We start from the raw sequence: 24,091 nt of genomic DNA on the forward strand, positions 1-24,091 counted from the left end.
GTTTTTCATCGGGCTTGTTTCTATCCGTCTCTCTACTACTAATATATATATACAACAATTATTTCTTATGTAATCTCATTATCTGATTTTTCCCGCAATTACAGTTTTCTGGCATGTTCCACCAAGCTGTACAATTTCCTAGCTCTTTTTTTGCTTTTCGTTTTTTTAATTTTTTTTTGCTAATGTACAGGCACGCAGCGCTTTGGAACCGGTCCTGCAGTAAAAAGTTAAAGGTATCAAGAAAATATGAGGAATACTTCAGATTTCAAAGAATACAAGTTGACACCTATGCGTGTTTCCAGGAAACAGTCCGGGTGCAATATGTCACGAGGAGCTTTTACAATTTCGCTGCAATACCACACTACTATATTGAAAACAATGATCATGTATTAACAAATTAATATAGTGCAAGAGAACTGATGTACTCTATAATTTTTTTTTAAATTCGTATTTGAGTCTTGTATCGTCCTCATCGTCTTCTGTGTTCTTCAAACTCAAGGGAATGTTACATCTTTCAATAGCCTTGTGTCCAGCTCGACAAAAAGTCCAAGTGAAAATTGCCGAAAATCGTCCGGAGATCGGTATTTGGTTGGCACAAGTCGCTGCAACTTGGGCTGACGTCGTCATAATGTCACCTTCGAAGGCAGTTCGTAAACTGCGTTGGGCTCAAAGCAGTGGCCTAGCCCAAAAATATTTCTGGAGGAGTTCTATGGGAACTTTACATGGGTCAGGAGGATTTCATTATCATCTCCTCTTCCAAATGCACTAACCAAACTTACAATTTGGGGGGGGGGGGTAAACCCCCCAAACCCCGGCATATAAACGCGGGCCAATATTGGCCCAGCGTTGAGAGGAAACTCCGAAACAGCAGCTGCTGCTCGAAACAAACAAAGCAACGATGCTAGTCCATGTAGTTCAATTCGATGTACACAAGTCCATTTCTACATTTTTCCTTCAGCTTGCAAAATTCTTTTTAGACAAGGTGAAAACCAGTTTCATACATTGAGCCATAGCGACACGGACAGCATTATACTTAAACGAGTAGGAATTTCCATTTCCTACTAGTTTGTAATGTGTATAACCTTTGACAATAACAGCTGTCGAGCAGGTTGGTACGAATACATATCTATTCCAGTAGTGGCAAAACGTTGGTAAGACAGGCCACACACGACCAGCAGCAGCACTTTCAACCTTTGGATTTTATTTTTGCAATATACAGGGTGTCCCAGCAAACGTGTCATTGAATTATAATAAAAAAACTGCACCACCTAGAGTAATGCGGTCAACGGCATTTGTTCTTACAGGGTTTTTGCCACCTCCTCATGTGAATGTCGTGTAACCTAAGTTTAATTATGTAAATTTTTGCGAGCTTAAGTCGGACATTTGCCTAGTAAATGTCACTTTTTTACCCCACCAATGTGAAGAGCGTGTCTAATTCACTCAACTTAATGACAATTGACAGGGATATTCAGGAGCTATCCCATCGGAAAAAATAGCCGAACATCATGCTCTACGGAGGTCGCACAGAATAGCGCACGATGAATTTTGCAGCGCAATCTTTGTCAGTCCGACGAAAGGAGGTTGGAAACCCAGCCCTCCCCGATATCGCAGAAAGAGATAAAACAGGCACGGCTTATCACGCCCGTCTTTCGCTGCGATAATGCTTTCCCTCTCCCAATTTTAGGAACTGTTACTTTTTCTACTATCACTTTGTGGTCTGGCTTCAGAACCTCCTTTCGTCGCACTGAGAGCGATTGCGCTCAAAAAGTCATCGCGCGCTATAGTCCGGTGCTCCGAAAACCATGATATTCGGCTATTTTTTCCGATGGGATAGCTCGTGAATATCACTGTCAATTATCATGAATTTGAGTGAATTCGGCGCGCTCTTCATATTGGTGGGGTAAAAAAGTGACCTTCCCTTAGCAAATTTCTGAGTTCAGTTCGCAAATATTTGCATAATTAAACTTGGGGTACATGACATTAACTTTACAAGGTGGCAAAAACCTAATAAGAACAAATGCCGTTGACCGCATGATTCTAGGTGGCGTAGTTTTTTTATTATAATTCAATGGCACGTTTTCTGGGACACCCTGTATACACACCTGCCAGATACAGTGGTAAGGTACACTGGTGTTATAGAATAGAACATCGCGTAGTATCGTCCCGCTCTGGTTCATAAATTTGGTGCCCCGTGTGTTTCTTTTTTTTTCTATACAGACAGGCAAGCTTTGTGCTGATGCCATGTATAGTTTCCCTTCAGTTGAAAATTGAACCCCTGTATGCAAGAAGGGGATAAGTCGAAAAATCCCAAACCAAGAAAACTTCAAGTGAGTATTTGGTAAAGTAATTGCAGCCGGGTTACCTCGACTAATGCAATGGAAAATGTGTAACATATATGTTTGTGTTTTTTGGGTCTGTGACTTAGCAGAAATTGTCCGTGAGCATGATATATCATTTTTCAATGTAACACCACATGCACACAGGGTTATCGCGCAAATACAAGCAGCTTTCACAAGTTGTACTTTGATTGGTGAAGAACCATCAGGTAGGGTGAAGTCACCTGTGCGGTTGCAGAGCTGTCTGGGTCGAGCGTATCGTGCTGCTAAACGAGCACAATCTTGAGAATAATGTCGTAGGTGACCAGCATAATATGACTTATTAGCTTATTGCTCACGTTTCTTTTTCCTTTTTTCAATTACAACGCTCAGTATCACTGCCGACACAGTCGTGATAGTTAGGAAGAACGTGTCTTTCTAGTGGAAGTCGCAATTCATTCCGCATCGTATAACAAAATTTAAGCAATCATTTGTATACGTGTGTAGAAAAGGGGCAGGATCTGACTGCCCATCCCATTGACGCACACATTTCTCGTTTCGTACCCTCCTGTAACAGGTCAATAAATTGCAATACGGTCCTAAATTTTCTATGGCAGGTACATGCTAGTATCTGGATGTCATTGCAACAAAAAATACACGGAAGGGGATTGCGTTACATGCATGGATTGCTTATTGCATATAGAGGTTCAATTACTTTGTACAGATCCATAACTTAAAAACCCGAGACTGGGGGACAAAAAACGACAAATACAGACAAGCTTGTCTGTGTTATGGATCTATACCACCAGCTCGCTTGCTGCCTCTCTATCCTCTCGGTACTGTGTACATATTTTTGTCATTTTCTTTGGGGACTGTGTTGTACGATTTGCCTTAAACATACCCGATCATCGTGTTCATTTTGTGACCTTAGTATCAATAAAGTATCCTTGATCGAAGACAATTTGTCTCCTTTCTTATGTTTTTGTTATTTTTTATCTGCCTCTCTTCGTTTGTCCTTAATCTGCATATCCTTTGGTTATGGACACTTCACTTTTTGTAACCAGTTGGAAGGAGAAGTGGTCACGAGATGAGGGTATTTCGAGGCTGTCGGGATCCAGGGTCCAAGAGCAGTTGCAATCATAAGGCCGAAAATCATGAGACCGAACTATCAGAAAGCTGGAAAGTCGGAAGACAGAACTATCGAAAAACCGAACAAAGAGGAGCCCTAAGATATGAAAAGCATTAAAAATATCAATTACTACATAAAGTATACTTTAACTAAGTCGATATTATATGTGAATTGCTGTAGCAAATGAATCATAAAAAAAAAAGAGGAACAGAAATCACGGGACCCGCGGTGTTGCATATACGTATATAAACTCAATGAACTGCAAACAAAATTGTGAACATCTCTCAAAAGAAATTCTAGAAAAATCATGGGGGAGACACATGATTCACATTTACGACCTGCGCTTGTGTCTGTTTTCCCACGGTGGTGGATCCTCGGAAAAACCCGTTCATGTCATTGGAAGGCCTTTTTGGGGGGGTAGCAAAATTCGCTTGCGCGAATTCGACCTCCTCTTGTTGTTTTACCAACCACCAACCAACCAATCCGCTTTGTACATGAGCTATGGTGCTTCTGCGCAGATATAGGACAGTGTTACGTTTCTGATCCTTGTTGTTTAGTTTCGAAAGCGATTGCCCTATCTACAGGGATCTCAAACACGCGGCCTCTTGGACGCCAAAGAGGACGAAGCTACCCTCTCGAAAAATTTAAAGACGAATTAGGAGACCAGATTTTCAGGCATTGTTTTCAGCCTGGCCCGCCGTACTGCTGCTGCGCTGTCCATGTTAGGTAGAATACACTGCATGCAAGCAGTTCTTGTGGCTCTCGAACCTCACAAAATTACGGACACGGCAATCTGGTATTCGCGTGCGGTATGGTACACTAGCACACCGTAGCTAATGCGAGGATTGAGTCGATCTTCTGTCCATCCTAATTCTTATACTAAATCAACTAGTGACATTAAAAGCCGGCTTTTGAAAGAACTCAGCCAAAAAGAAAAGCAAACTGTCAGTTCGAAAGAGAAGTAGTCGAAGTGGCTGAAATAAGTGGTTCTTCCAGTTGTACTACTGAAGCTTCTATTTGTCTGATGGATAAGGAACTTCAATTTTTATTCAAATCATAGGAATTTTTTTCACTTGTGTCACCCCTTATCACTACGGTGCTTTTGTTTGCAGATGCCTAAAAATGTCATTTTGAGGGTCTTGTCTGACATACTTGTACAGACTTCTTGACTACGGAGCTGGCAGACAAGGACAGCTGGAAAAGATCACCACTAGGTGTAAAGTTCCTTTTTTAATCAGGTCGTCTCAAACCCCCCAATCCCAACGTTCAACCTTCCTTTTCTGTTTTTCCAGAAATAAACCAGTTGATTGTGGAGTGGTGTGTTGTCCTTATCTGCCGTAACTCCATAGTCTAAGATGTCACACCAACTAGCCCATTCTACATTGTTAATCAGTTTTATACTTGTAAAGTGCTGGACAAAAGTTTATGGAACATACTCTGGCGCACTCCTCCCTCCGAGTGACAAGCTGGCAGCGAATGGTATTGTACGGACTTGCATACAGGTGACTGGGCTACCTATACGCACATGTCTACCCTAGTTACACTAGCGCTCTCAGCCACGGTTGAGTCGACCACGATTGAACTCAACCGTGGTTGAGAGTGTTACACTGCAGCGCCAACCGTGGTTGACTGCACAACCACGGTTGAGTTTCGACTGAGCTCCTCAACCACGGTCGGGTCAACTGAAAAGCAAGATGGCGGACTCCACTTCAGCTACTGTACTGTTGTCGGAAGCAATAAGTGAGCTGCCGTGCAGTAAAAAAACACTTCGTTTGGTCAGATGCCATGACGATGCACTTGATAAACCCCTGGGAAGACAGTGTAGCTGTATCGGGGACCAAAGAGGCCAGAAAAGAAATGCCGCCGATTACGACCCCTCGAGACAGCTACTGCGGTTTTCGTCGGGAAGCAAGTGCGGGTTAAAATAGAAATCCTGACGATGGAATACAGGTAGGAAACTCAGTTAGTTCATTTCTTGTTTCTGCTTGCTTTGTTGTGTATGTCATAGCTACTTACGCCTATTTTATCCAGCTATGACTCCGTGCGATCAGTGGCGTTTTCGTCGCATTCCTGCGAGCGCGTATAATGTACATGCTGTTTGGTGTCCTTTTCGATGTTTCATACTATTTGGTACAACTGATGACATGTCATACTTGAATTTCCAGCTTCACCTATGAAAACTACAGCCACACTGCACGGTTTCGCACTGCTACAAAACGACTTCAGAAACACTGATGTCATGATTGGTGAGCATAACCACAGCTGCAATCTGAATCTGTGTGCTGATATGATGTGTGGAACTCTGCATCTGACTGATCTGCTTCAGGATGATGAGGGGATATGGAAATGGGGTGTGTACGTCCTCTTCGCTGGAATATGTGTTGCAGTTAGTATATCACTGCTTGTTCTGAACTCTTGTGAACCAAGCATGTGCTTAAAACATGTAGTAGTTTGTAAAGGCATTATTAAGTGGTAAAAAATAAAAGCGCAACAATTTTGAAGTCACTAAAATGATAAATATGGATGAGCATTTACTAAGCTGGAAATCAGTGCCAGTGCTGGCACTCCATGTAATCATATGCATATTACTACTAAGCATAGTAAGGCAACTAGCGGGAGGGGATTCATAGTTAGGAGATTTATGTGCAACAAGAAAAGACAATAACAGTAGCTTGTGTGTATTGTATGTCATTTGTTATGCATGCTATTTATCCCCTGTGTATGTGTATGTGATGCACTATAAGCATGCTATGTTGGAAGTAGTCCCGATAAACTTCGAAGGAGTGACAAAACAAATAAAAAAAACTGCAGAGGAAACATCGAGGCATCTTCCTCAGTAATATGTCGTTTCACTGCATGCTTCACACATTCTTGTGTATCTTCAAGGTTCCAATTGTACACGAACAGCAGGATGGAAACCATTGTTGCAGCATCCCAGCCTGAAGAACAGACAACTGAGCAACAAGAGACAAGTTCGGAACCTGCACAGACCTCACAGAGAAAGTAGCCCAAAAACCAGACTGTGATGATGCAGGTCCTAGAGCTCTAAAAAGCTGTGGAAATGAGAGCTACAAAAGCTGAAAAAAAGGAACGAAGGTTTCAAAGAAAAGTACTGAGGCTGCAGGAAGGAGTTAATAGAATGCAACAAGAAACGCTTCGATAAGCAAATTAAAATGGTGCAAGCGTGATGGTGTACTGAGGAAAGAGCTTACATTTCCTTCAGTTCATATTGTGTGTTCCTCAAACTCAAGGAAATGTTTTCTCCTTCAAAGAAATGTTTCATTCGATGCAGACTTATTTTTCAATCATCGCCACCACAATAATTTTCTTTTTGCCATAACAGAGAAATCTTGCATACGTAGTTTGTTTTTAGCTTTATAACAGCGCATTGTCCTTGCAAAGCCTCATTAAATGTATATGTGTAATGTATTATGTCAGTGATTCTCGGCTTTTGTTACTTAAGCTGAAAAAGAGTCATTGCGTGAAAAAAAACAAAAAACACAAGAAAACATAAGCCCCATATTACCGTAGTTATAAAATCTACTCATAAGGAAACATGACATAAAATTATCCACTTTAGAGAAATGTACTTGCCTGCAATAAATATGCTGTCATAGTGTTGTAAAACGTTGTTTGATTGATTGAGATTTTAAAAAATATGGAGGTGTTCAGGTCAGCTACTGCAGAACTCGTGAATAGAAAACAGTAGAAAAACCAACCTCAAGACGACGAAGAGGCAAAGAAGAAAAACCATGCAAAACAAACAAACAAAAAACAAACAGGGTCCACCTGATGGATGTGTCCAGTAAATGAAATAAGAGTTCAAATGAACATAGACTGTAAAATGTCATTTGTGTTGCTTTCTTCGTTTTTTTTGTATTTGATAATGTTGACATTTGTTTCTTATGATAGACAGTTTTTGCTTGCTAAAGTTGCAGCTAAGTGCAACAGACATGACCGAACCTCATACAACAGGACACACAGTTGCCCTTGGCAGCAACTTTAACAAGTTCACGTAAACAATCTCCCAACTCGTAGAGCTAGGGTGACTTTTCCTGACGAGGGAGGGGAATCGTCGATGTTATTGAAGCATGATTTATCGCTTTCAGCGCCTCACATTTAAAATCATTATTATTTGCTGCAGCAAAAATTTTCAATACTGCACCGTTTTGCTATGCTAATCAATCTAATTGGTTTATGGGCATTTTTATAATTTACTTTACAAGCAAACACTTAGCGTTTAAGCAGGGTTTGTTTAATGCTGAGATGTCCTTTGGTGGAGGTGTTGGCCTTTTCGAGGCCCTTTTTGGTGTGGGGGTGACGCGCTAGATGTCGACTTCATGAAGGCATGTGCAATGCGATGGCATCCTGCACACATGCCCCACCTTCAGTGGAAACTGGTGTCGAATGTTGTGGCATTTCCCTAACATGATGGCGGTAGTCCTGCATTCAGTCTTGCACTGTCATTCATGCCTTTGCACATGTTATGTACAATGCAACCTCTAATTATCATGAGTATCATGTCACAGTTATTGATGTCACACTCAATCCCCTTTAGAAGGATGCAGAGTTGTGCTTTCACTCTCCCAAAGGCATTTTCAACCACGTGTCTTGCATCTGGCAGTCAAGCATTAAACTGCCGTCAGAGTATAGCTTCATCATATACGGCTGCAAAGGAAACGCTTGGTCACATAGGATGACTAGACCCACGATGAACCCTTGCATTGCCTCTATGTACCAGCCCTTGTAGTTGTAATAGTCTGAGCTTTGGTTCTTTGAGAGCACATCTCAATGTGGCATCCGTCCAGAATCTTGAGAGAGTCCTGTTACTCCGTCAACCCGATGTAGGTGGCTCTGCTTGTGTTGTGAGCTTCACAAACTGGGATTGTAGTTTGTCCAATCACTAAGTAAAAGCTCCCAGTAAACATAATTCACAAAATGCCTGCTGACACCAAAAAGGCTGTTCTGCAGATGCTAATAGGCGATAAAGGGCACCTGCCACTCTTTTGCAAAGGCACAGCCTGCCTCATGTCCGTGTCTCGCCTAGCTATGCTTTGGCAAACGCCCACCATGTAGCTGAACGTTGCACAGGTGACGCGATAGTCCCGTTTCGGTTTAAAGAACTTGTCAGCGAGGTTGGGCAGTGTGGTTTCCGACCAAGACGCTGGCCGTCGATAGCCGCGCAGTTGCTTCTCCCTTGTGCACAATCACAGGGCTGTTGCTGTGAGAATTTTCACCTGTTGCCGTGCTGGTTTCCGCTTTCGTCGCTTATCTATCGCGCGTGCACAGCATCCAGCTCACACTCAGTCGAGACTGGAAGTAGGGGAGGTATAGAAAAACATTCCTGACCCTCTCTCGCCGTCGTCTCTGACGTCGTTCTTCGGTTTGCTCAAACACATCGCTTGTCCAACAGAACGTACACGCACAGTACAGACACGGCAGCACACGAAATATTTAGACAAAATATGTAGAACTCAACGAGGACAATGACATGTACAACAAAATAAAAGACTAAAAAACGCGGATAAGAAAAATGCACGGCAACGCACGAAAGAGCAGAAGTACAGCAGAAGCGTTCGTGCGAATTAGTGTTGTGAACATATTTTGCGATTCGGCTGAAATGTAAATTTGGAAATGCGAAACAGTAGTAAAAATGTTGACTTGCGTACGAAATCCTTCCAATACACAGTAACACACATTCTTGGGGCATTATACACCTCTGGAAAGCGTCCAAAGCGTTATCTTTTTCTGACAACGTAATACTTAAAATTGTTATGTGTTTTGGGGTTTCTCTGTTTGCTCATCAGGCGACGCTGCTAGCGCTACTCTCAACTGAGCTCACAGAAGCCCGTGTAACTGATTTCGTTGCTCAGTTCACTCAACCGTGGTTGAGCCATTCGAGTGCAGTCGACTCAACCGTGGTTGAGAAAGCTAGTGTAACTAGGGTATTATACCCTAGTTACACGCAGCTCCATAGTCTAAGATGTCATACCAACTAGCCCACTCTACATTGTTAATCAGTTTTATACTTGTAAAGTGCTGGACAAAAGTTTATGGAACATGCTCTGGCGCACTCCTCCCTCCGAGTGACAAGCTGGCAGCGAATGGTATCGTACGGACTTGCATACAGGTGACTGGGCTACCTATACGCACATGTCTAAGTCTGTACGGTCCCATTCACTGTCACTCTAAGGAAGGAATGCGCCGGAGCGTGTTCTCTAACATTTGTCTAGCACTGTACTCGTCGTTTTGACATGGTGGGATAGCAATGCACTTGCGTACATGACTGCGTCGGGTCATTATAGTTTAGTTGTAAGCAGCTCTGTCTCTCCATTGTCCCGTCTGTATGCTCTTATTCCCTTTTGCAGTTATGTACCAACTGGCCCAAATTTCTGCACTTCTCATTAAACACAACATAGCAAACCCGAAGCCATAACCCACTGTGAATATGCCATCTAGCTCTTTCTCTTTGATTTTCCATACTTAATTTTCCAACTGTGAGCTAAGGCAGCAATACAGTAAGTAAATGGATAATTTGGAGTGCTCCTGAACATTCTCCTAAACCTTTGTGAAGGTCGAATAGTTTTTCATACCTTCAGCACTCTATTTGAAAGGCCGCCCATTTATTGGAGTTAGCCTAGTAAGCCCGTTAATTTTTTGTGTTATCCACAATAACTATGTGGGTCCTGTTTTTGTGTACAATGTTATGTATGATATACCAAAGTTTTATGGTAACTACAGTCGTTTCTTTTCCTTGTGGCCCTCCATGATGTGGTCTAAAGTCAATGTGCCCTGTGGCTCCAATGGCGTTCTTCGGACCCAAATATCAGTGATGGCCACTAACTACTTCTACAGTAGTTTAACTACAACTACTAACTACTTTGGGATTGAGTAGTTTAACTAGTAGTTCAACTACTTTTCAGGGGAGTAGTGAAAACTACTTTTTTAACTACTGCAATGTAGTTTAACTACATCTATAACTACTTAACGTTGTCCACCAACACCAATCCCTTGTGGTGTTCTTGGGTACCTAAATATGAATCACAAGCGATAATAAACTTTGGCTCAAGCCATTGCTACGATCGTCAAATACAAAGCTTGCGGCGGGATTCTTTCTGTGCCTACGCGATAAACTAAGTTGCAGAATTATTTCACAGCATATGAGACTTCACTAGACAAGCATTAAAAGTAGAGGTGTGCCAATAATCAAAATTTTGAATACGAATCGAATATTTGCGATATTCGATTCGTATTCGTATTCGAAAATTTAATATTCGAAGTCTTCGAATATTCGATTTCTTTTCGCATTTCGCAGCAGCTTATTCCGAAGCTGTTGCGGGCTGCGCACTGGAATTTGTACGTTGTGGCGACGAACATGCATAGTAGAACAGCTGCAAAGCTACGCGTGGAGCTTCCGAGGTACGCTCGTTTGCGAATGCGTCGCTATACGTTCGGTAACCGAAACCGAAACTAGTACGCAATTGTGTGCGTCTGCCACTTTAGAGTCCGCCACAGCGAAACCCGTAACCGCGGTACGTTTCATACATCGTCAGCACTGTCGTGGCTTTAGTGGATTGCTAGCGAACTTTGAACATTCGTATGAGGCCTACAGTTCGGTGAAATTACGGTTAAATATCGAAATTTTGTTGACGTTGAGCTGAACACCGCTGTTCAGCGTCCCATCGGATGCACAGCCAGAACTTGCGTCTCGAATGCGTCTTTTTCGGTTTCGATTTGTGGTTGTCAGCGATATATGATACAATTATGGTCGCGTTCGATGACGGCGATAATCAACGAGTGCGACGTGTTGATATTTCGACATAGTTTCTCCAACTCCGGCGCTCTGCGACCGTATGAAAGCGCCAACTAGGACGACAGTATAATGCTGCAGTAATTTGAAACTGCGCTAACTGTTGTTACAGATGATAGCAAGACGCATATATAGCCTTAAGCCCAACCTTCATGGATCGATTTTGCTCGCGACTCACGCGCGTCGCCGCCGGCGCGACAAAGTTTGAGGTCCGCGCGCTGATTTCCGCTGTGAAATGAAACGAGCGCTGAACACGAACGTCGCGGAAACAATCACGCGTGATAGAGTCATACAACATCGTCGAGGATCGCAGTTTTACCACGCTATAATGCATGAGGCCGTTCCAAGCTATGCATTACCGTCAGTAACGATGGTCTCACGCGTGACGTCACGCGTGAGAACAGTGAAACCGTGCAGTTTCTAGCCTTCACGACAAATGCGGAAGGCATTGTCAATGCAAGAAGAGACCACTTGCCACCATCATTTTCATTCTGAGGTGCTGATCACTAAATCATCCCACACTCTGTATATGTCATTGCTCTTTACTTCCATTCTATCTGTTTCACCAGCACTTTACAATGCCAACACAGGTGTTCACTGTTCATGAAAGATTTTCGAAATGAAAGTTTTTGCTTGCGGTTTTCAGCTTGCCTCATGAGAACAGCACACTGTTTCATTGTAAAAATAATTTTACTGTACATGTGCATATAAGCATGTATGCTCTATGCTAAGCCAATACATTAATACATATTCCTCCTTCGCACTTGGGACATTTTTCTAAGGATCAGCAGAACACAACTGTGACGACGCTTTTTTCCAGGGCTTAATTAACTTAATTAACTCTTAGAAGCCGTTATCCTGTGACGTGATATTCGATATTCGAAGGACAATTTTGTCGATATTCGTATTCGATTCGTATTCGAAAATTTCAATATTCGCACACCTCTAATTAAAAGTGAAGATTTAGTACACGTGCACCACACAATTGCTCTGCACCTCCGTTCTCATCAAACAAGTAGCTCAAGGCAAAAGTCGGAAGCACAATCGTGCCGTAAAGCTTGCGGCAAAATCGGAAGTAGTTGACGCCTTCAGTAACTTAACTACTGTAGTTAACCACTTAAAATAGTAGTTTAACTAGTAGTTGCCACTACATTTCTACAAGTAGTTGATAACTACTTTTTAACTACAATGAGGTAGTTTAACTAGTAGTTTAACTACATGTAGTTAACTACTGGCCATCACTGCCAAATATACTGTCTCGTAAAGTTTTGTCCTCAGTGCCACGGGGGTTCAATGATATAGACTGGCACACAATTATGTCAAGTACACCCAAAGACCTTTTTTCAAATTCTCGTATTATTGGACTACACAAAAAGAACTATCTTTATAGTACGGAGAGAAAGGGGAAAAATGGAGGCATCCAGTACATTCTCCATGTCACTTTTGTCGAGAAACGGTGATAGCTTTTGCAAAAGACATAGAACAGACATAGTACAGGTCTCTCGCAACAACCTCGACATTTTCTGCTTCATATTTTCTGTGCGAATGAATAACAGGAGTTATAGTCGGTACCACATAATGTTCACCTTAGCAATATGTTCTGTGATGCATACATTGACCATCCTAAAAGTTGCAGAACATGACTCCTTCAGCTCTAAATCTTACTGGCATCAAAAATATAGTGCTTAACGAAATGTATGGCATTTGCAACTGTAATGATTGCTTTCTATCAGCACTGTTGTAGCCATCGTGCTTGAGTTATGGTTAGTTCAGTGATCTTCTATCATCATCAGGGTTTGTTCTATCAGCAGAGCGCTAGCCATTGTGGCAGACATATGGTGGCCCTGATAAGGGCCGTTTGTTTACTTCGTCCAGGTGTGCTGTTTCTTCTAGTGTCCATAGTTCCCTACGGGAGCACGCTGTTGGCATAAGACAATCTGTGGGGTGGGGCATCGTCATGCAGCTGGTGCCTGTGCGATGCCCTGGACAGCATTCAGGCATGCAAAAGGCCAATGCAATAATCCCGTGGGAGTGGCGCACTTGATTACAGTATGCCACAAGAGGCCTTCTGCTGGGTCAGCTCTGTTTGAAGAACTTGAACTGAAAGTAAAACATAATTGTGAGTAGTGTGAAATTACTGAGAAATAGTGGATTTCTGATTTCGAATCGAATACGAATAATTTTGGTCGAATATCGAATCATCGGCATACAGTATGTGCACATGCATGGAGCATAGTAGACAAAAGCAATTGTTATCAAGTAACGATCGCGTTTTTATTTTCATGGACTGCGGAACGTTCAAATTTTCCATGCATTGTAAAAGAAACTAAATGAAGTGACTAGTAATTGTCAATTGACCGTAGCCCAGTTTTGGGACTCAAACTTGCAAGTTCAACACACACAACACAAAAGAAGTTGAAATTTCACAAATTATTATGAAGAAAGACGAGCTGTTCCACGTGCTCAGGCAACAGACGTTCCCTTCGTGCACACACCACAGCCCCAGCAGCAGAGAATGCCCTCTCACTTGGAACGGAGGTAGCTGGGATCGCCAAGTAACGATAGCAAAGTTGTGCAAGGTGTGGGTAGCTGAATCGACCTGTCGTCTGCCACCACTGACAGGGACTCAAGTCCCTCTTCAACAGCACATCATTTGCATATCCTTCAACTTCTCTTTCTGGTTCAAACACTTCGTCTGAGTTTGCCAAGTTGTCAAATGCATTCCACACCTGTGATGAGGTGGCTGCAACATTGTTTGCACTTTGCTCGAAGTCGATGAGCTCACCTTCTAGTTCAGACCATGTGGCATGGGCGTTTAGTTCGTCCAATATAAGTCCTTTCAGCGTAGATCTGCACGGCAAGCGGTAACTTGGGACGGCCTCCGACATCAGTTCTCTGAATCCACGGTCCTCCACAATACTGTACGGCTGAAGGTTAAGCGCCACCATTGCTGTGAGCTTGCTGTTGAGAGCGCATCTCTTCTTCGCCGGCAGAGGCTCCGTACCACGTAGCAAGTCTTTGAGCGTAGGCTGATCTCTTTGGGATGCCTTTGCGTCGTTATACTCCTTCAAAAGGGCAGGATGACGCTTAAGTTGGTTTACGAGAGGCGTCGTTGTGCCTGTCGGCGTTTGCAATACGAACTTGCATGCATCACACTCCGCCGATGAACGCGTAGCTCGGCGAAAGTACTTCCAGATGCTGCTGCGTTCTTTGAGCTTCGTAACAGAGGGTTCGACGTCATCCTCAGCGTTGGACGTGTCTCGCATGTCTTGAACTTGAAAGGTGAAACAGGCGAAACAAACTGCGTTCATGCTTGACCAGTGAAGAGTTAAAACATGGAAGACAAGCCCGCCGCGAACACGAGAGTGGCAGCCATGTTGAAATGCCAATGACAATTCGGTTGAAACAAAAGCGAAACTATGCGAAAACCGAAACCGTGCTCTTGCGATGACTTCGAGCGTTATATTTTGTAATTTCTTTTTATCTCCGATACGCCCGAAAACGGTTTCGAATATTCGAAAATTTTCGAATACTTAGCCCTTGATTCGAATACGAATAATTCAGATTTAATATTCGATTCGTATTCGAAATTTCGAATATTCGCACACCCTAATTATAGGTAAACAGTGTCAGTTACAAATCTGTCAGCTCAGCACGAGAACAATTGTGTGCCTGCTTTGGTTGGCCTAGTGAGGACTAGCATAAGCACGGGTATGCAAATTCTCCAATAGAATCCCAATACTTCTCTCTCTATCCCATACCCAATTCATGTATGATATCTGACAGTCCTGGTCTTTCTGGTCAGCTACAGGGGTTCCACCTGGAAACAACAGGGTGAAATGTATTTAGGCAACAAAAAGCTTCAAGTTTGCAGCTTTTAACATGCTGGATAGCATTTCACTCTCCATAATCATTATTTGCAAGCCTTAAATTTTGGCAGTGTCATTTATAAAATCCTCTACAATTTTTGAAAAGAAAACCATCTGATCACTCACTGTGGAATTTCTAAGCTATCACAGGCCATATGAGGACAGGAAAACGTTGTTTGGTTGTCCAAATCGGGACGGAGCTTAGAACCTGAGCGGTATCACTCGACACCGCTGCTTGATTGCGGGTTTCTGAGCCTGAAATTCTGACTGTATCACATGTTACATCACTCACTGTGGCTTTTATAAGCTATTGAAGGCTATATGAGGGCAGGCAAGCTGTGTTCTGTTGTTGATACTGTATCAGAGCTTAAAATCTGAGGGGTATCATTCGTAACTGCTGCTTGACTGCAGGGTTTTGAGCGCTAAATTCTAAGTGTAGCACATATTAAGTCACTCACTGAGGCTTTTATAAGCTATCGAAAGCTGCACGAGAACAGGAAAACGTCGTTCGGTTGTTGCAACTTGATCGGAGCTTAAAACCTGAGGGGTATCATTCGTGACTGCTGCTTGACTGCAGTGTTTTGAGCGCTAAATTCCAAGTGTATCACACGTTAAGTCACTCACTGAGGCTTTTATAAGCTATCGAAAGCTGCACGAGAACAGGAAAACGTCGTTCGGTTGTTGTAACTTGATCGGAGCTTAAAACCTGAGGGGTATCATTCGTAACTGCTGCTTGACTGCAGGGTTTTGAGCCCTAAATTCTAACTATCACACGTTAAATCACTTACTGATGCTTGTATACGCTATCGAAAGCTGCACGAGAACAGGAAAATGTCGTTCGGTTGTTGCAACTTGATCGGAGCTTAAAACCTGAGGGTATCATTCGTAACTGCTGCTTCACTGCAGGGTTTTGAGCCCTAAATTCTAACTATCACACGTTAAATCACTCACTGAGGCTTTTATAAGCTATCGAAAGCTGCACGAGAACAGGAAAACGTCGTTCGGTTGTTGTAACTTGATCCGAGCTTAAAACCTGAGTGGTATCATTCGTAACTGCTGCTTGACTGCAGTGTTTTGAGCCCTAAATTCCAACTATGTCACACGTTAAATCACTTACTGATGCTTGTATATGCTATCGAAAGCTGCACAAGATCAGGAAAACGTCTTTCGGTTGTTGTAACTTGATCCGAGCTTAAAACCCGAGGGGTATCATTCGTAACTGCTGCTTGACTGCAGGGTTTTGAGCCCTAAATTCTAACTATCACACGTTAAATCACTCACTGAGGCTTTTATAAGTTATCGAAAGCTGCACGAGAACAGGAAAACGTCGTTCGGTTGTTGTAACTTGAGCGGAGCTTAAAACCTGAGGGGTATCATTCGTAACTGCTGCTTGACTGCAGTGTTTTGAGCCCTAAATTCCAACTATCACACGTTAAATCACTTATTGATGCTTGTATAAGCTATCGAAAGCTGCACAAGATCAGGAAAACGTCTTTCGGTTGTTGTAACTTGATCCGAGCTTAAAACCTGAGGGGTATCATTCGTAACTGCTGCTTGACTGCAGTGTTTTGAGCCCTAAATTCTAACTGTATCACACGTTAAATCACTCACTGAGGCTATTTATAAGCTATCGAAGACTATATGAGAACACATATACGTTTTTTGATTGTCCAAAGTTGATCGGAGTATCATTCGGCACTGTTGCCTGTAAATTTTCCTAAATTGAGCTTATTTAACGGATTTCATCACAGCTGAAACAGGGCGCGAATGTTTCCCTAAAAATTCTGGAGTACAAACATCAAGGAAGTAAAATCACTTACCTCCATGTGGTAATTAGCATTAAACAAGAAGCACAAGCCACACACACGTCCACATATGACAGCGCGAAACCGACGATGCCGACGACTGAGAACAATTGATGTCTTCATGCGCTGACCAGGGGACCAGGGCACTAGCACTACATTCATAGCCACCGCCGCCGAGGCGTACGAACACAACGAATGATATAGCGCGCCTCCCCAGCTCCCCAGGAACAAGCGCGCCTCCCCTATAACTATAACGTTGAGTTGAATAAGGTTGAACCACGGCTATTTGGTCTGGTTTGCGGCACTGTTTATGCACGAACAGCTAGTACACTGTTGTCGCTCCTAGATTATTCAATGGCGTGGTAAGAAACCAGAGTAATGTCCAAGAGTAATGTGTAGGAGACCAGAGTAAGCGGAAGAAGTGATCTGTAACGTGCACGCCTACTTTTAGCAGAACTTCAGTTCTCAGTCTGGTTTGGTCTGGTCATGATTAATATTGTTCTCGCGGGCACTATGTAAGAGCGTAGGCACTTCCTAAACAATGCAAAGTGTAACTGCAAGGTAACAGACCATAGTCAACCAAGCGATAACCGAACTCTTCCGTATAGGGGCCAATATGAAATTACATAGTGTTGTTTTACTTCCCTGACGTTTGACACGATTATATGCTACTATACTGAGAGACGCAAGGCTCGTCAGCAGTCTCTTCCTTACATTATCACAAAATGGTCTTGAATTATCTTGATCTCTGTTGCACACCCGTCTGACGTTTGCAAAGGTGCGTCAGTTCACGGTTAGATCGCCATGATCCTTGATGTCCACATGCTGTTCGTTTTTCTTGTTTATTAGAAAAAGTATGCTTTGCTGGATGAAATTTCGTATTTTACATCTAGGGTTAACTTCCAGATAAATACAGTCCCCAGCCCGTTACTGTCCCCTTAAGTTGTATGTTTCATTGTTATCCTTAACAAATCCTTGTAGGCAGACCAGGTTGAAGAACTACGATGCAGAGCGAAAAGAAAGGAGCAGTGTGCCTGAAGAAGTGTCTGACCACCCTCTCAGAGTAAACATTATTACTGTGAGTTTCATGCTCTCAAAATGTTGGGTATTACACAGTAGGAGAAAAGACTGTTGCAGTGTTGTTGTTCCCTTAGATTCAAGATGGTCGCACCAAGAGATGCGCTGGTACGTCAAGTAGCAGTGCATCTTCATCCGCTTCAGGCACTCCTAGACGCACTTCTTCATCTTGGGGTGGTTTGGATTCCCTGTCTAGCCTTCATCCTTTAAGTAGTGCTTTGGAAGGGTTGGACCCTCTCACAATGATGAGTGCAGAAGAAACCGTTGACAAGGTAGGGTGTGGAGCTACAGGAGAGAAGTTAAGGTACACTGCTTGATAAGAAATCTACTTTTCAGAATGAGTCCAGTATAACAAAGAGTGCCTCACTGGAAGAAAGCTTTGAGCCATGGGCCATCAAAAAATCTGGAATCCTTGCTAGATACTCAACATCCGAAAAGCTGTCAATCACAACCAGCTTCCTTTCTGGTGGGGAAAAGGGTAATGTGTGTCTTTCATCTGCTAATCGCTTGGACTGGTCTTGGGTACTGCTTACAAAGTTGCACCAGCTTGCGGACTCTCCACCCCAGCATGATAGAATTCTCAGTGTCACTATGATGCTCTACCTGCATGGGGGTGCTCTTACTCAGAAATGCCCATTCAGCATCCCAAGAGGTTTGAACCGGAAACCAAGTGCAGGTCAGTAGTTAGGAAGCACATTCTTGCTGTATGTTGACAAGTTGGAGGAAGCTGCAGTGTTCCACACTGAGCAGGTGAGACATAGGGCACAACACTGGATAACTCCCGGCCTCAAAGATCACCACCATCATCATCATCTGCATCATGTTGCACATGTCACTGAGGTTCAGGTTAACTGCTTCGTATGTTGGGCATGAAATCACTACGGCTGAGCAGGTTGTCGCTTTAAAACTTAACAGAACGTTAAAAGACTGTTACAGTAGTGTAACATGAATTCAGCAACAGCTGTTGTGGGTGAAAGTTGACACTTTTATTGCTGATGCTACTTCAGAGTGACGAGTATTGCTTTGTGACCTGTGAAGTGGGTGATATACTTCACAAGGTTTTGGAACACCAACGCGTCTTTCTCGAGGTTGTTACGGCCTCTACTCTGGTGCAGTTCCAACATCAACGCTTCTTGGAGACCCCCACGCAGTCTTCGCCTGTGTGACGTGCTTCAAACTTGGTTTGTCTGCTCATCGTAGTAAGATGACACCTGTAATCCCCAGCAGTTCTCTTTTTTTCTTTGTGCTGCTGTTCGTGTACATGCCCCTATGCAAGCAGTTCGACGGTGCCAATACCTCCCAAAAGAAAGCGATCTGCGAAGCCTGTCCTACAAAGCCAAGGTCTTCTGGCACATGTGTCATGTGTCAGAGGAGTCAACACTAGAGCACACTATTAGGATGCTTAGCAGGCAGCGAACGACAAAGAGTTGTCATTCATAACGAGTGCTAGAAATTAAATATCTCATTATTGCTCCAACAGTAGGTTTGCAGTACGCTCTCAAAGTCTCAACATCCCGGATTTTATCAGAAAAGTTTTGAGCTTTGGGATTTCGAGGATCCCAACACCAGTCACGACCACTTTAATAACACATGTGTCCCAATTGAAAATTAGCGCTTAGTAAATGAAACATAGTTTTACGTTCAAAGCTTTGCCTTATCCAACATACTATGTGGCAATTCGCCACTCTACTCCATTGCGGCATGCAGCAAGTAGAGCAGTTGCTATACTTCTTGTATCAATGCTTCATCGCCTGCTTCCATTGTCAGTGAGCACAGTATGAAATATCACGACTTCCTCCATCTTGTGAACACACAGCAACAACATGTTGCCTAATTTGCAAGCTGCAGTTGATTCCCAATCCAACCTTCCTCGAATGCTGAAAAGGGTGCTCCCAATGGAGCACCTCCCTTACAACATCCTGCTGACACAGGGTGCTGTACCATACTGAGGAAGAGTCCTCATGGGCTGGAGCATTTTTGCTAGAGATGGGATGAATACAAAACTTTTGGAATCCAAGTCCGAGGAAGGTTCTTCGAAAGGAAGCTTAGGTAGCAAGTGAGCTGGTGGTGACGATCCATGACTTGAAAACCCGAGACAAGGTAGGGGACGATAACAGACAACACCAGCTGAGTTTGAGACTGTGTTGTGGTTTTCAAGTCATGGAGGTTCTACAAATCCACAAATCTCTAATCTTTCAAATCCTTTGTTTAAAAAGAGCTTAAAAAGCCAGCAAAAAAAAAACAATTCTAATGAAGAGTGTTTTGATGCAGAATATGATGCCTTCGATTAATGAAAAACAAATTAAATAATGCTTCATGTTCAGGAGAAAATATACCCATATTGTTCTTCTTAAACGTATTATATTTAACTTGTTGTTCATCGACTACAAGAAATGCATAAGCTCTTGAGTCTGAATTATTTTCATAAAACTAAGCAACAATCAAAAGCGAAACCAGGTTACTTTTAAACTTGTAATGTAACAGTCCCTGCCTGAACTCTTTCAGTACAGAGCAATGTGAACAAACAAACAAGAAAACACCGGTCGGCCAATGAGGCTTTGCGCTGACTCTGGAGGCGCCAATTTGAAAAACAAACAAACAAACGTGGTTGGTGGATTAGAAAGTTCAGATTCGCTGTTTTGGGTACTGGGATTCGGATTCACGAACCTCGAATCCCTGCCTAGGATTCGAGGATTTGTGGATTTGGTTGGCACATTCCTAATTTTTTCTAAACAATTTCATTTGTTTTTGTAGTTGTAGTGAAAGCACAAGGTTCTGTCAGCGATAAGGTGAAGAATCGTTTGGAGCAGCTTGATGACTTTGAAGAGGTAGTACATGATTGTTGAAGAGCAAATGCGTACTGATCATAATTGCCCCCTTTCCTAAATAGGGTTCCGTAAAGGAAATGTTGAACCTCTCTCAGCAAGAGTACATCATACGAATTGAGGAACTCAACCAAGCCTTGAAGGAAGCTTGGGAGCAGGACCAGAAAGTCAAAGCCCTCAAAATTGCTATCCAGGTGAAACTCAGTGATGTGATTGCTGTGCCAAACTGCACCATGGGGCGAACCCAGTTACATCCCGCTACATTTTTGCAAAATATCAGGAATCTGCATCAATCCTGCACCAAACATCCACCCATGCCATTAAAAGTGAAGGCTAGCCTCGAGCTGAGCTGCTTTCTCCGTTTAACACGAGTCTAGTCAGCAGGCAGCGCATGTCATCGCAGGATGGCAGCCGCATCCCCTGTTCGTACACTTTCACTTCTGTTTCATATGTGCTAGGCCTGTGTCCTGCTGTTAGGAAGCCCCTTCCTGACATGCATTTCTTGAAGGGTGAAGCTGCTTTTGAGTTCGTGGGCTGCTTGTTGCGGCCACGCAATAGTTAAGCGGTAGAGATAAGATCTCTCCCACCAGAAGGATTAGTATGACAGGACGGAAGACAGGTCCCATCACTATGACACTCTTTTCTTTGAGTTTTTAGTGCGAATCGTGTCCTTTTTAAAACCATGTTTTCAGCCGTGTTTCCACGCTTTTTTGCATTAAATTTTTGCAGGTGTCACATGATGTCACTAACGCGATAATGCGAGAGATTGCGAGAACACGCTCAATTGATCATCAGATAGTTGGTGTTGTGAACAAGAAACCTGAAATAAATACAGTCTAACCTCGTTACAACGAAATGCGATATAACGAAATGCGCGATAGAGCGAGATAATTGGGATTCCCCGGCAGAGGGCCATAGCGATCAATGTATTTTAACTCCCGCTACAACGAAACACTTTTTAGCCGTCGCCTCGATACAGCGAAAGAACGAGATAAGGTTTATGACCCCAAAGCCGACTTTAGGGTCATGAAAACAAAGGGTGCAAGAAACATCCTGTTCCCGCGGCACAAGATGTCACGCACGATTAGGGTCGTGAGTAGTCTGGTGCCTACAAAAGGAAGTCGGAATGTTAGGGACTTTCCTTCTGAGGCTTCTCTTTTTTGTGCTGATTTTGAACTGTCCGGTTGCAGCCAAGTACAGGACGAAGCTAACAACAAAGAGCATGGGATGCAAGGCGCCATCGTGCGCTTGTGGGAAATGCTTCGTTCGCGTTGCGGCGTAAGTGACGAAATCAGCCTAGATGATTTTCTTGACGGGGACACACATGCTGTAGTAACGGGAGACGCACTGTCATAGACGTAGAATGTTTACACAATACGATATGGAGAAAGCTGCGGAGGCTTTGGCGGCGTACGAACAATGCATGACACCGTGTCTTCTAGGCACGACGCAGGCGCGTATAACCGGCTATTTCACGCAAGAATAAAATGCCGTAGGTGCCCTTTGTCGCTGTATTTGTAGTTGTCATTTATCACGAAAAACTTTTCCGCATCGTAGCGTGAGTTATCGACGCTTATGTACAGCTCACGCCATCGCAATAAAGCTCGCAATCCGTGACCTTTTCGATACAACAAAAGAAATTGTGGTCCCCGTGAGTTTCGTTATATCGAGGTTTGACTGTATTGGTCTTGTTCAGCCTATGTGATTCAAGCGCTATGTGAAAGCACAGTGAACAAATTGAGTGCTGAAATAACTAAAAAGATGTCATAATGCAAAAACTGACTAATCAGGAATTATTTGCAATAATCTATATTCAGTTCTGTATTATACTCCACTTGAAATATGTATTTGAATTTTCACACCACTCTGTCGCTGTTTGCGAATATTGTTGAAAATGCTGGTATGCTACTTCAACTGAGTGCAACACATGACCATCGTTACAAAGAGCTGGCCTTCTGCTTCGGTGGCCACATGTATGCCACTCTTTCGAAATTATATTAATAATAAAGTGTATATGATTGTGGATGATTATGTAGGATATCTGCTCCAAAGCACTGTATTGTTGCTCCCAAAACGGATTTTTTTCCTGCTCCAGAAGGTGCTCCAAAATGGCTTGGGCCAATCACATCAATCAAAAGTTAACACATCTACCACAGTTTGAGGAGAAAAACATTTTTGCAGCTGCCCTCTTTCATTGTTCCGAGTGCCTCCATAGGCAACTGATCATCTACACCTTCAGTAGCATGTTACCTTTGCAAGGACGGGCCAGATATCACTTAGTCATAACCCTTATGCTGTTCCTTATCTGTCTGTTAGGACACAGGAGCTGTAGGCAAATGAGATGGTGCAGTACATGCGGGTAACATTCCTTTAATCATGAGGGATGAAACTGAGGCATTAAAACATAGCTAAGCAGCACACAACAACGAATGAGACTGAACATGCCACCTGTTGCTGTGATGTTCGGTCTCTTTTCGTTGTTGTGTCCTGCATGGCTATGTTTTACAGACACCAGGGCAGTTTCATTTTAAATTGAACAAGGTGCAGAAGTAGTGTCTTGAAAAAGAAAAAAAGAACCTGTTGGAGGGGGTCTCGTATACCAGGGGTGCCGAAACCATCCGTGTCCGTGGGCTGCATTGATTCATGAGGGAACAACGCGAGTCACATACCACAGCTTTGGGGTAGCCTGTTTCAGATATAGATGACACAACGCGGAACTTAAAACGACATAAAACATGTTCCTTAGTGTTGCTCAGTCACAGGGTCAGCAATCCTTTTTATTTGCTGTGTCATGAGGAAACCTGGCACTTCTCGTTTTTAAGTGTTCTGTCAACATCGTGGGAAAGTCATTGCGCAACTGCAAGCTTAAAAGGACCATGAAATGATTTTCATCAATTCCGAGTGCTGTGCCGGAAATGGTTCTCATGGTTCCTCACTATCACACGCACATCGACTTTTAACGGTATTGAGTGCACCGGGAGCGCAGTTACCACACAAAAAAAGCGAGGTGTGACTGCCAGATACACCCCCTCGAAGCAGGCTTACGTCATCAATGTCCAGTCCTCTCAGCCAATTGTGGACGACTGGGATCGCACACCCCGTGGGACCATGTGGGTGCATGGTTTTTGTTTGCACAACAACGACGTTGTATATCTGCCGTCGAAATCAGTAGAAATATGGCGAAACGCAAATTGCCAGTGGTGGAGGAAGAGATTATGCGATGCACTCAGCATTTACAAATAGTTCCTTATGCAGCAGCTC

The 24,091-nt window shown here is 43.2% G+C and overlaps 3 protein-coding genes and 1 long non-coding RNA gene across 9 annotated transcripts in view; 2 read left to right on the forward strand and 2 right to left on the reverse strand.

The window, feature by feature from the left end:
- The window catches only part of LOC135391477 (transmembrane protein 94-like), a 587,105-nt gene that overhangs the window by 158,978 nt on the left and 404,036 nt on the right, over positions 1 to 24,091 (reverse strand). The window lies entirely within an intron of this gene.
- Positions 5,100 to 7,065, forward strand: LOC135391471 (uncharacterized). Its single transcript, XR_010421959.1, has 3 exons — positions 5,100 to 5,394; positions 5,610 to 5,830; positions 6,331 to 7,065. It is a non-coding gene; the product is annotated as an uncharacterized LOC135391471 (long non-coding RNA).
- LOC135391470 (uncharacterized) lies at positions 10,966 to 17,017 on the reverse strand. 3 transcript variants are annotated; one of them, XM_064621735.1, is made up of 3 exons: positions 16,944 to 17,017; positions 15,016 to 15,074; positions 10,966 to 14,528 (listed from the first exon to the last, which is right to left on the reverse strand). In XM_064621735.1, exon 3 carries the CDS (start codon positions 14,518 to 14,520, stop codon positions 13,678 to 13,680), a length of 843 nt encoding a protein of 280 aa, XP_064477805.1. In that variant the 5' UTR covers positions 14,521 to 14,528; positions 15,016 to 15,074; positions 16,944 to 17,017; the 3' UTR covers positions 10,966 to 13,677. The 3 variants fall into 3 exon arrangements, with proteins under 3 accessions (XP_064477805.1, XP_064477803.1, XP_064477804.1); XM_064621733.1 differs by having other exon boundaries at positions 10,966 to 15,074; XM_064621734.1 differs by having other exon boundaries at positions 10,966 to 15,074; positions 15,250 to 17,011.
- The window catches only part of LOC135391472 (VPS35 endosomal protein-sorting factor-like), a 140,569-nt gene continuing 133,585 nt past the window's right edge, over positions 17,108 to 24,091 (forward strand). Inside the window, exons 1-6 of one of the 2 annotated variants that reach the window (XM_064621737.1) lie at positions 17,108 to 17,290; positions 17,910 to 18,006; positions 18,083 to 18,277; positions 18,342 to 18,483; positions 20,760 to 20,833; positions 20,896 to 21,024. In XM_064621737.1, coding sequence (XP_064477807.1) covers positions 17,283 to 17,290; positions 17,910 to 18,006; positions 18,083 to 18,277; positions 18,342 to 18,483; positions 20,760 to 20,833; positions 20,896 to 21,024 — 645 coding nt within the window. In that variant the 5' untranslated portion in view covers positions 17,108 to 17,282. The remainder of the gene's footprint in view (positions 17,291 to 17,909; positions 18,007 to 18,082; positions 18,278 to 18,341; positions 18,484 to 20,759; positions 20,834 to 20,895; positions 21,025 to 24,091) is intronic. The other variant, XM_064621736.1, reaches the window with a different exon arrangement.

Source organism: Ornithodoros turicata, chromosome 4 (genome assembly GCF_037126465.1).
Source record: "Ornithodoros turicata isolate Travis chromosome 4, ASM3712646v1, whole genome shotgun sequence".
NCBI classification, from domain to species: domain Eukaryota; kingdom Metazoa; phylum Arthropoda; class Arachnida; order Ixodida; family Argasidae; genus Ornithodoros; species Ornithodoros turicata.

Excerpts from the sequence above, each read along its gene's own strand:
- LOC135391470 (XM_064621733.1), bottom strand. The coding sequence starts at position 14,565 with ATGAACGCAGTTTGTTTCGCCTGTTTCACCTTTCAAGTTCAAGACATG.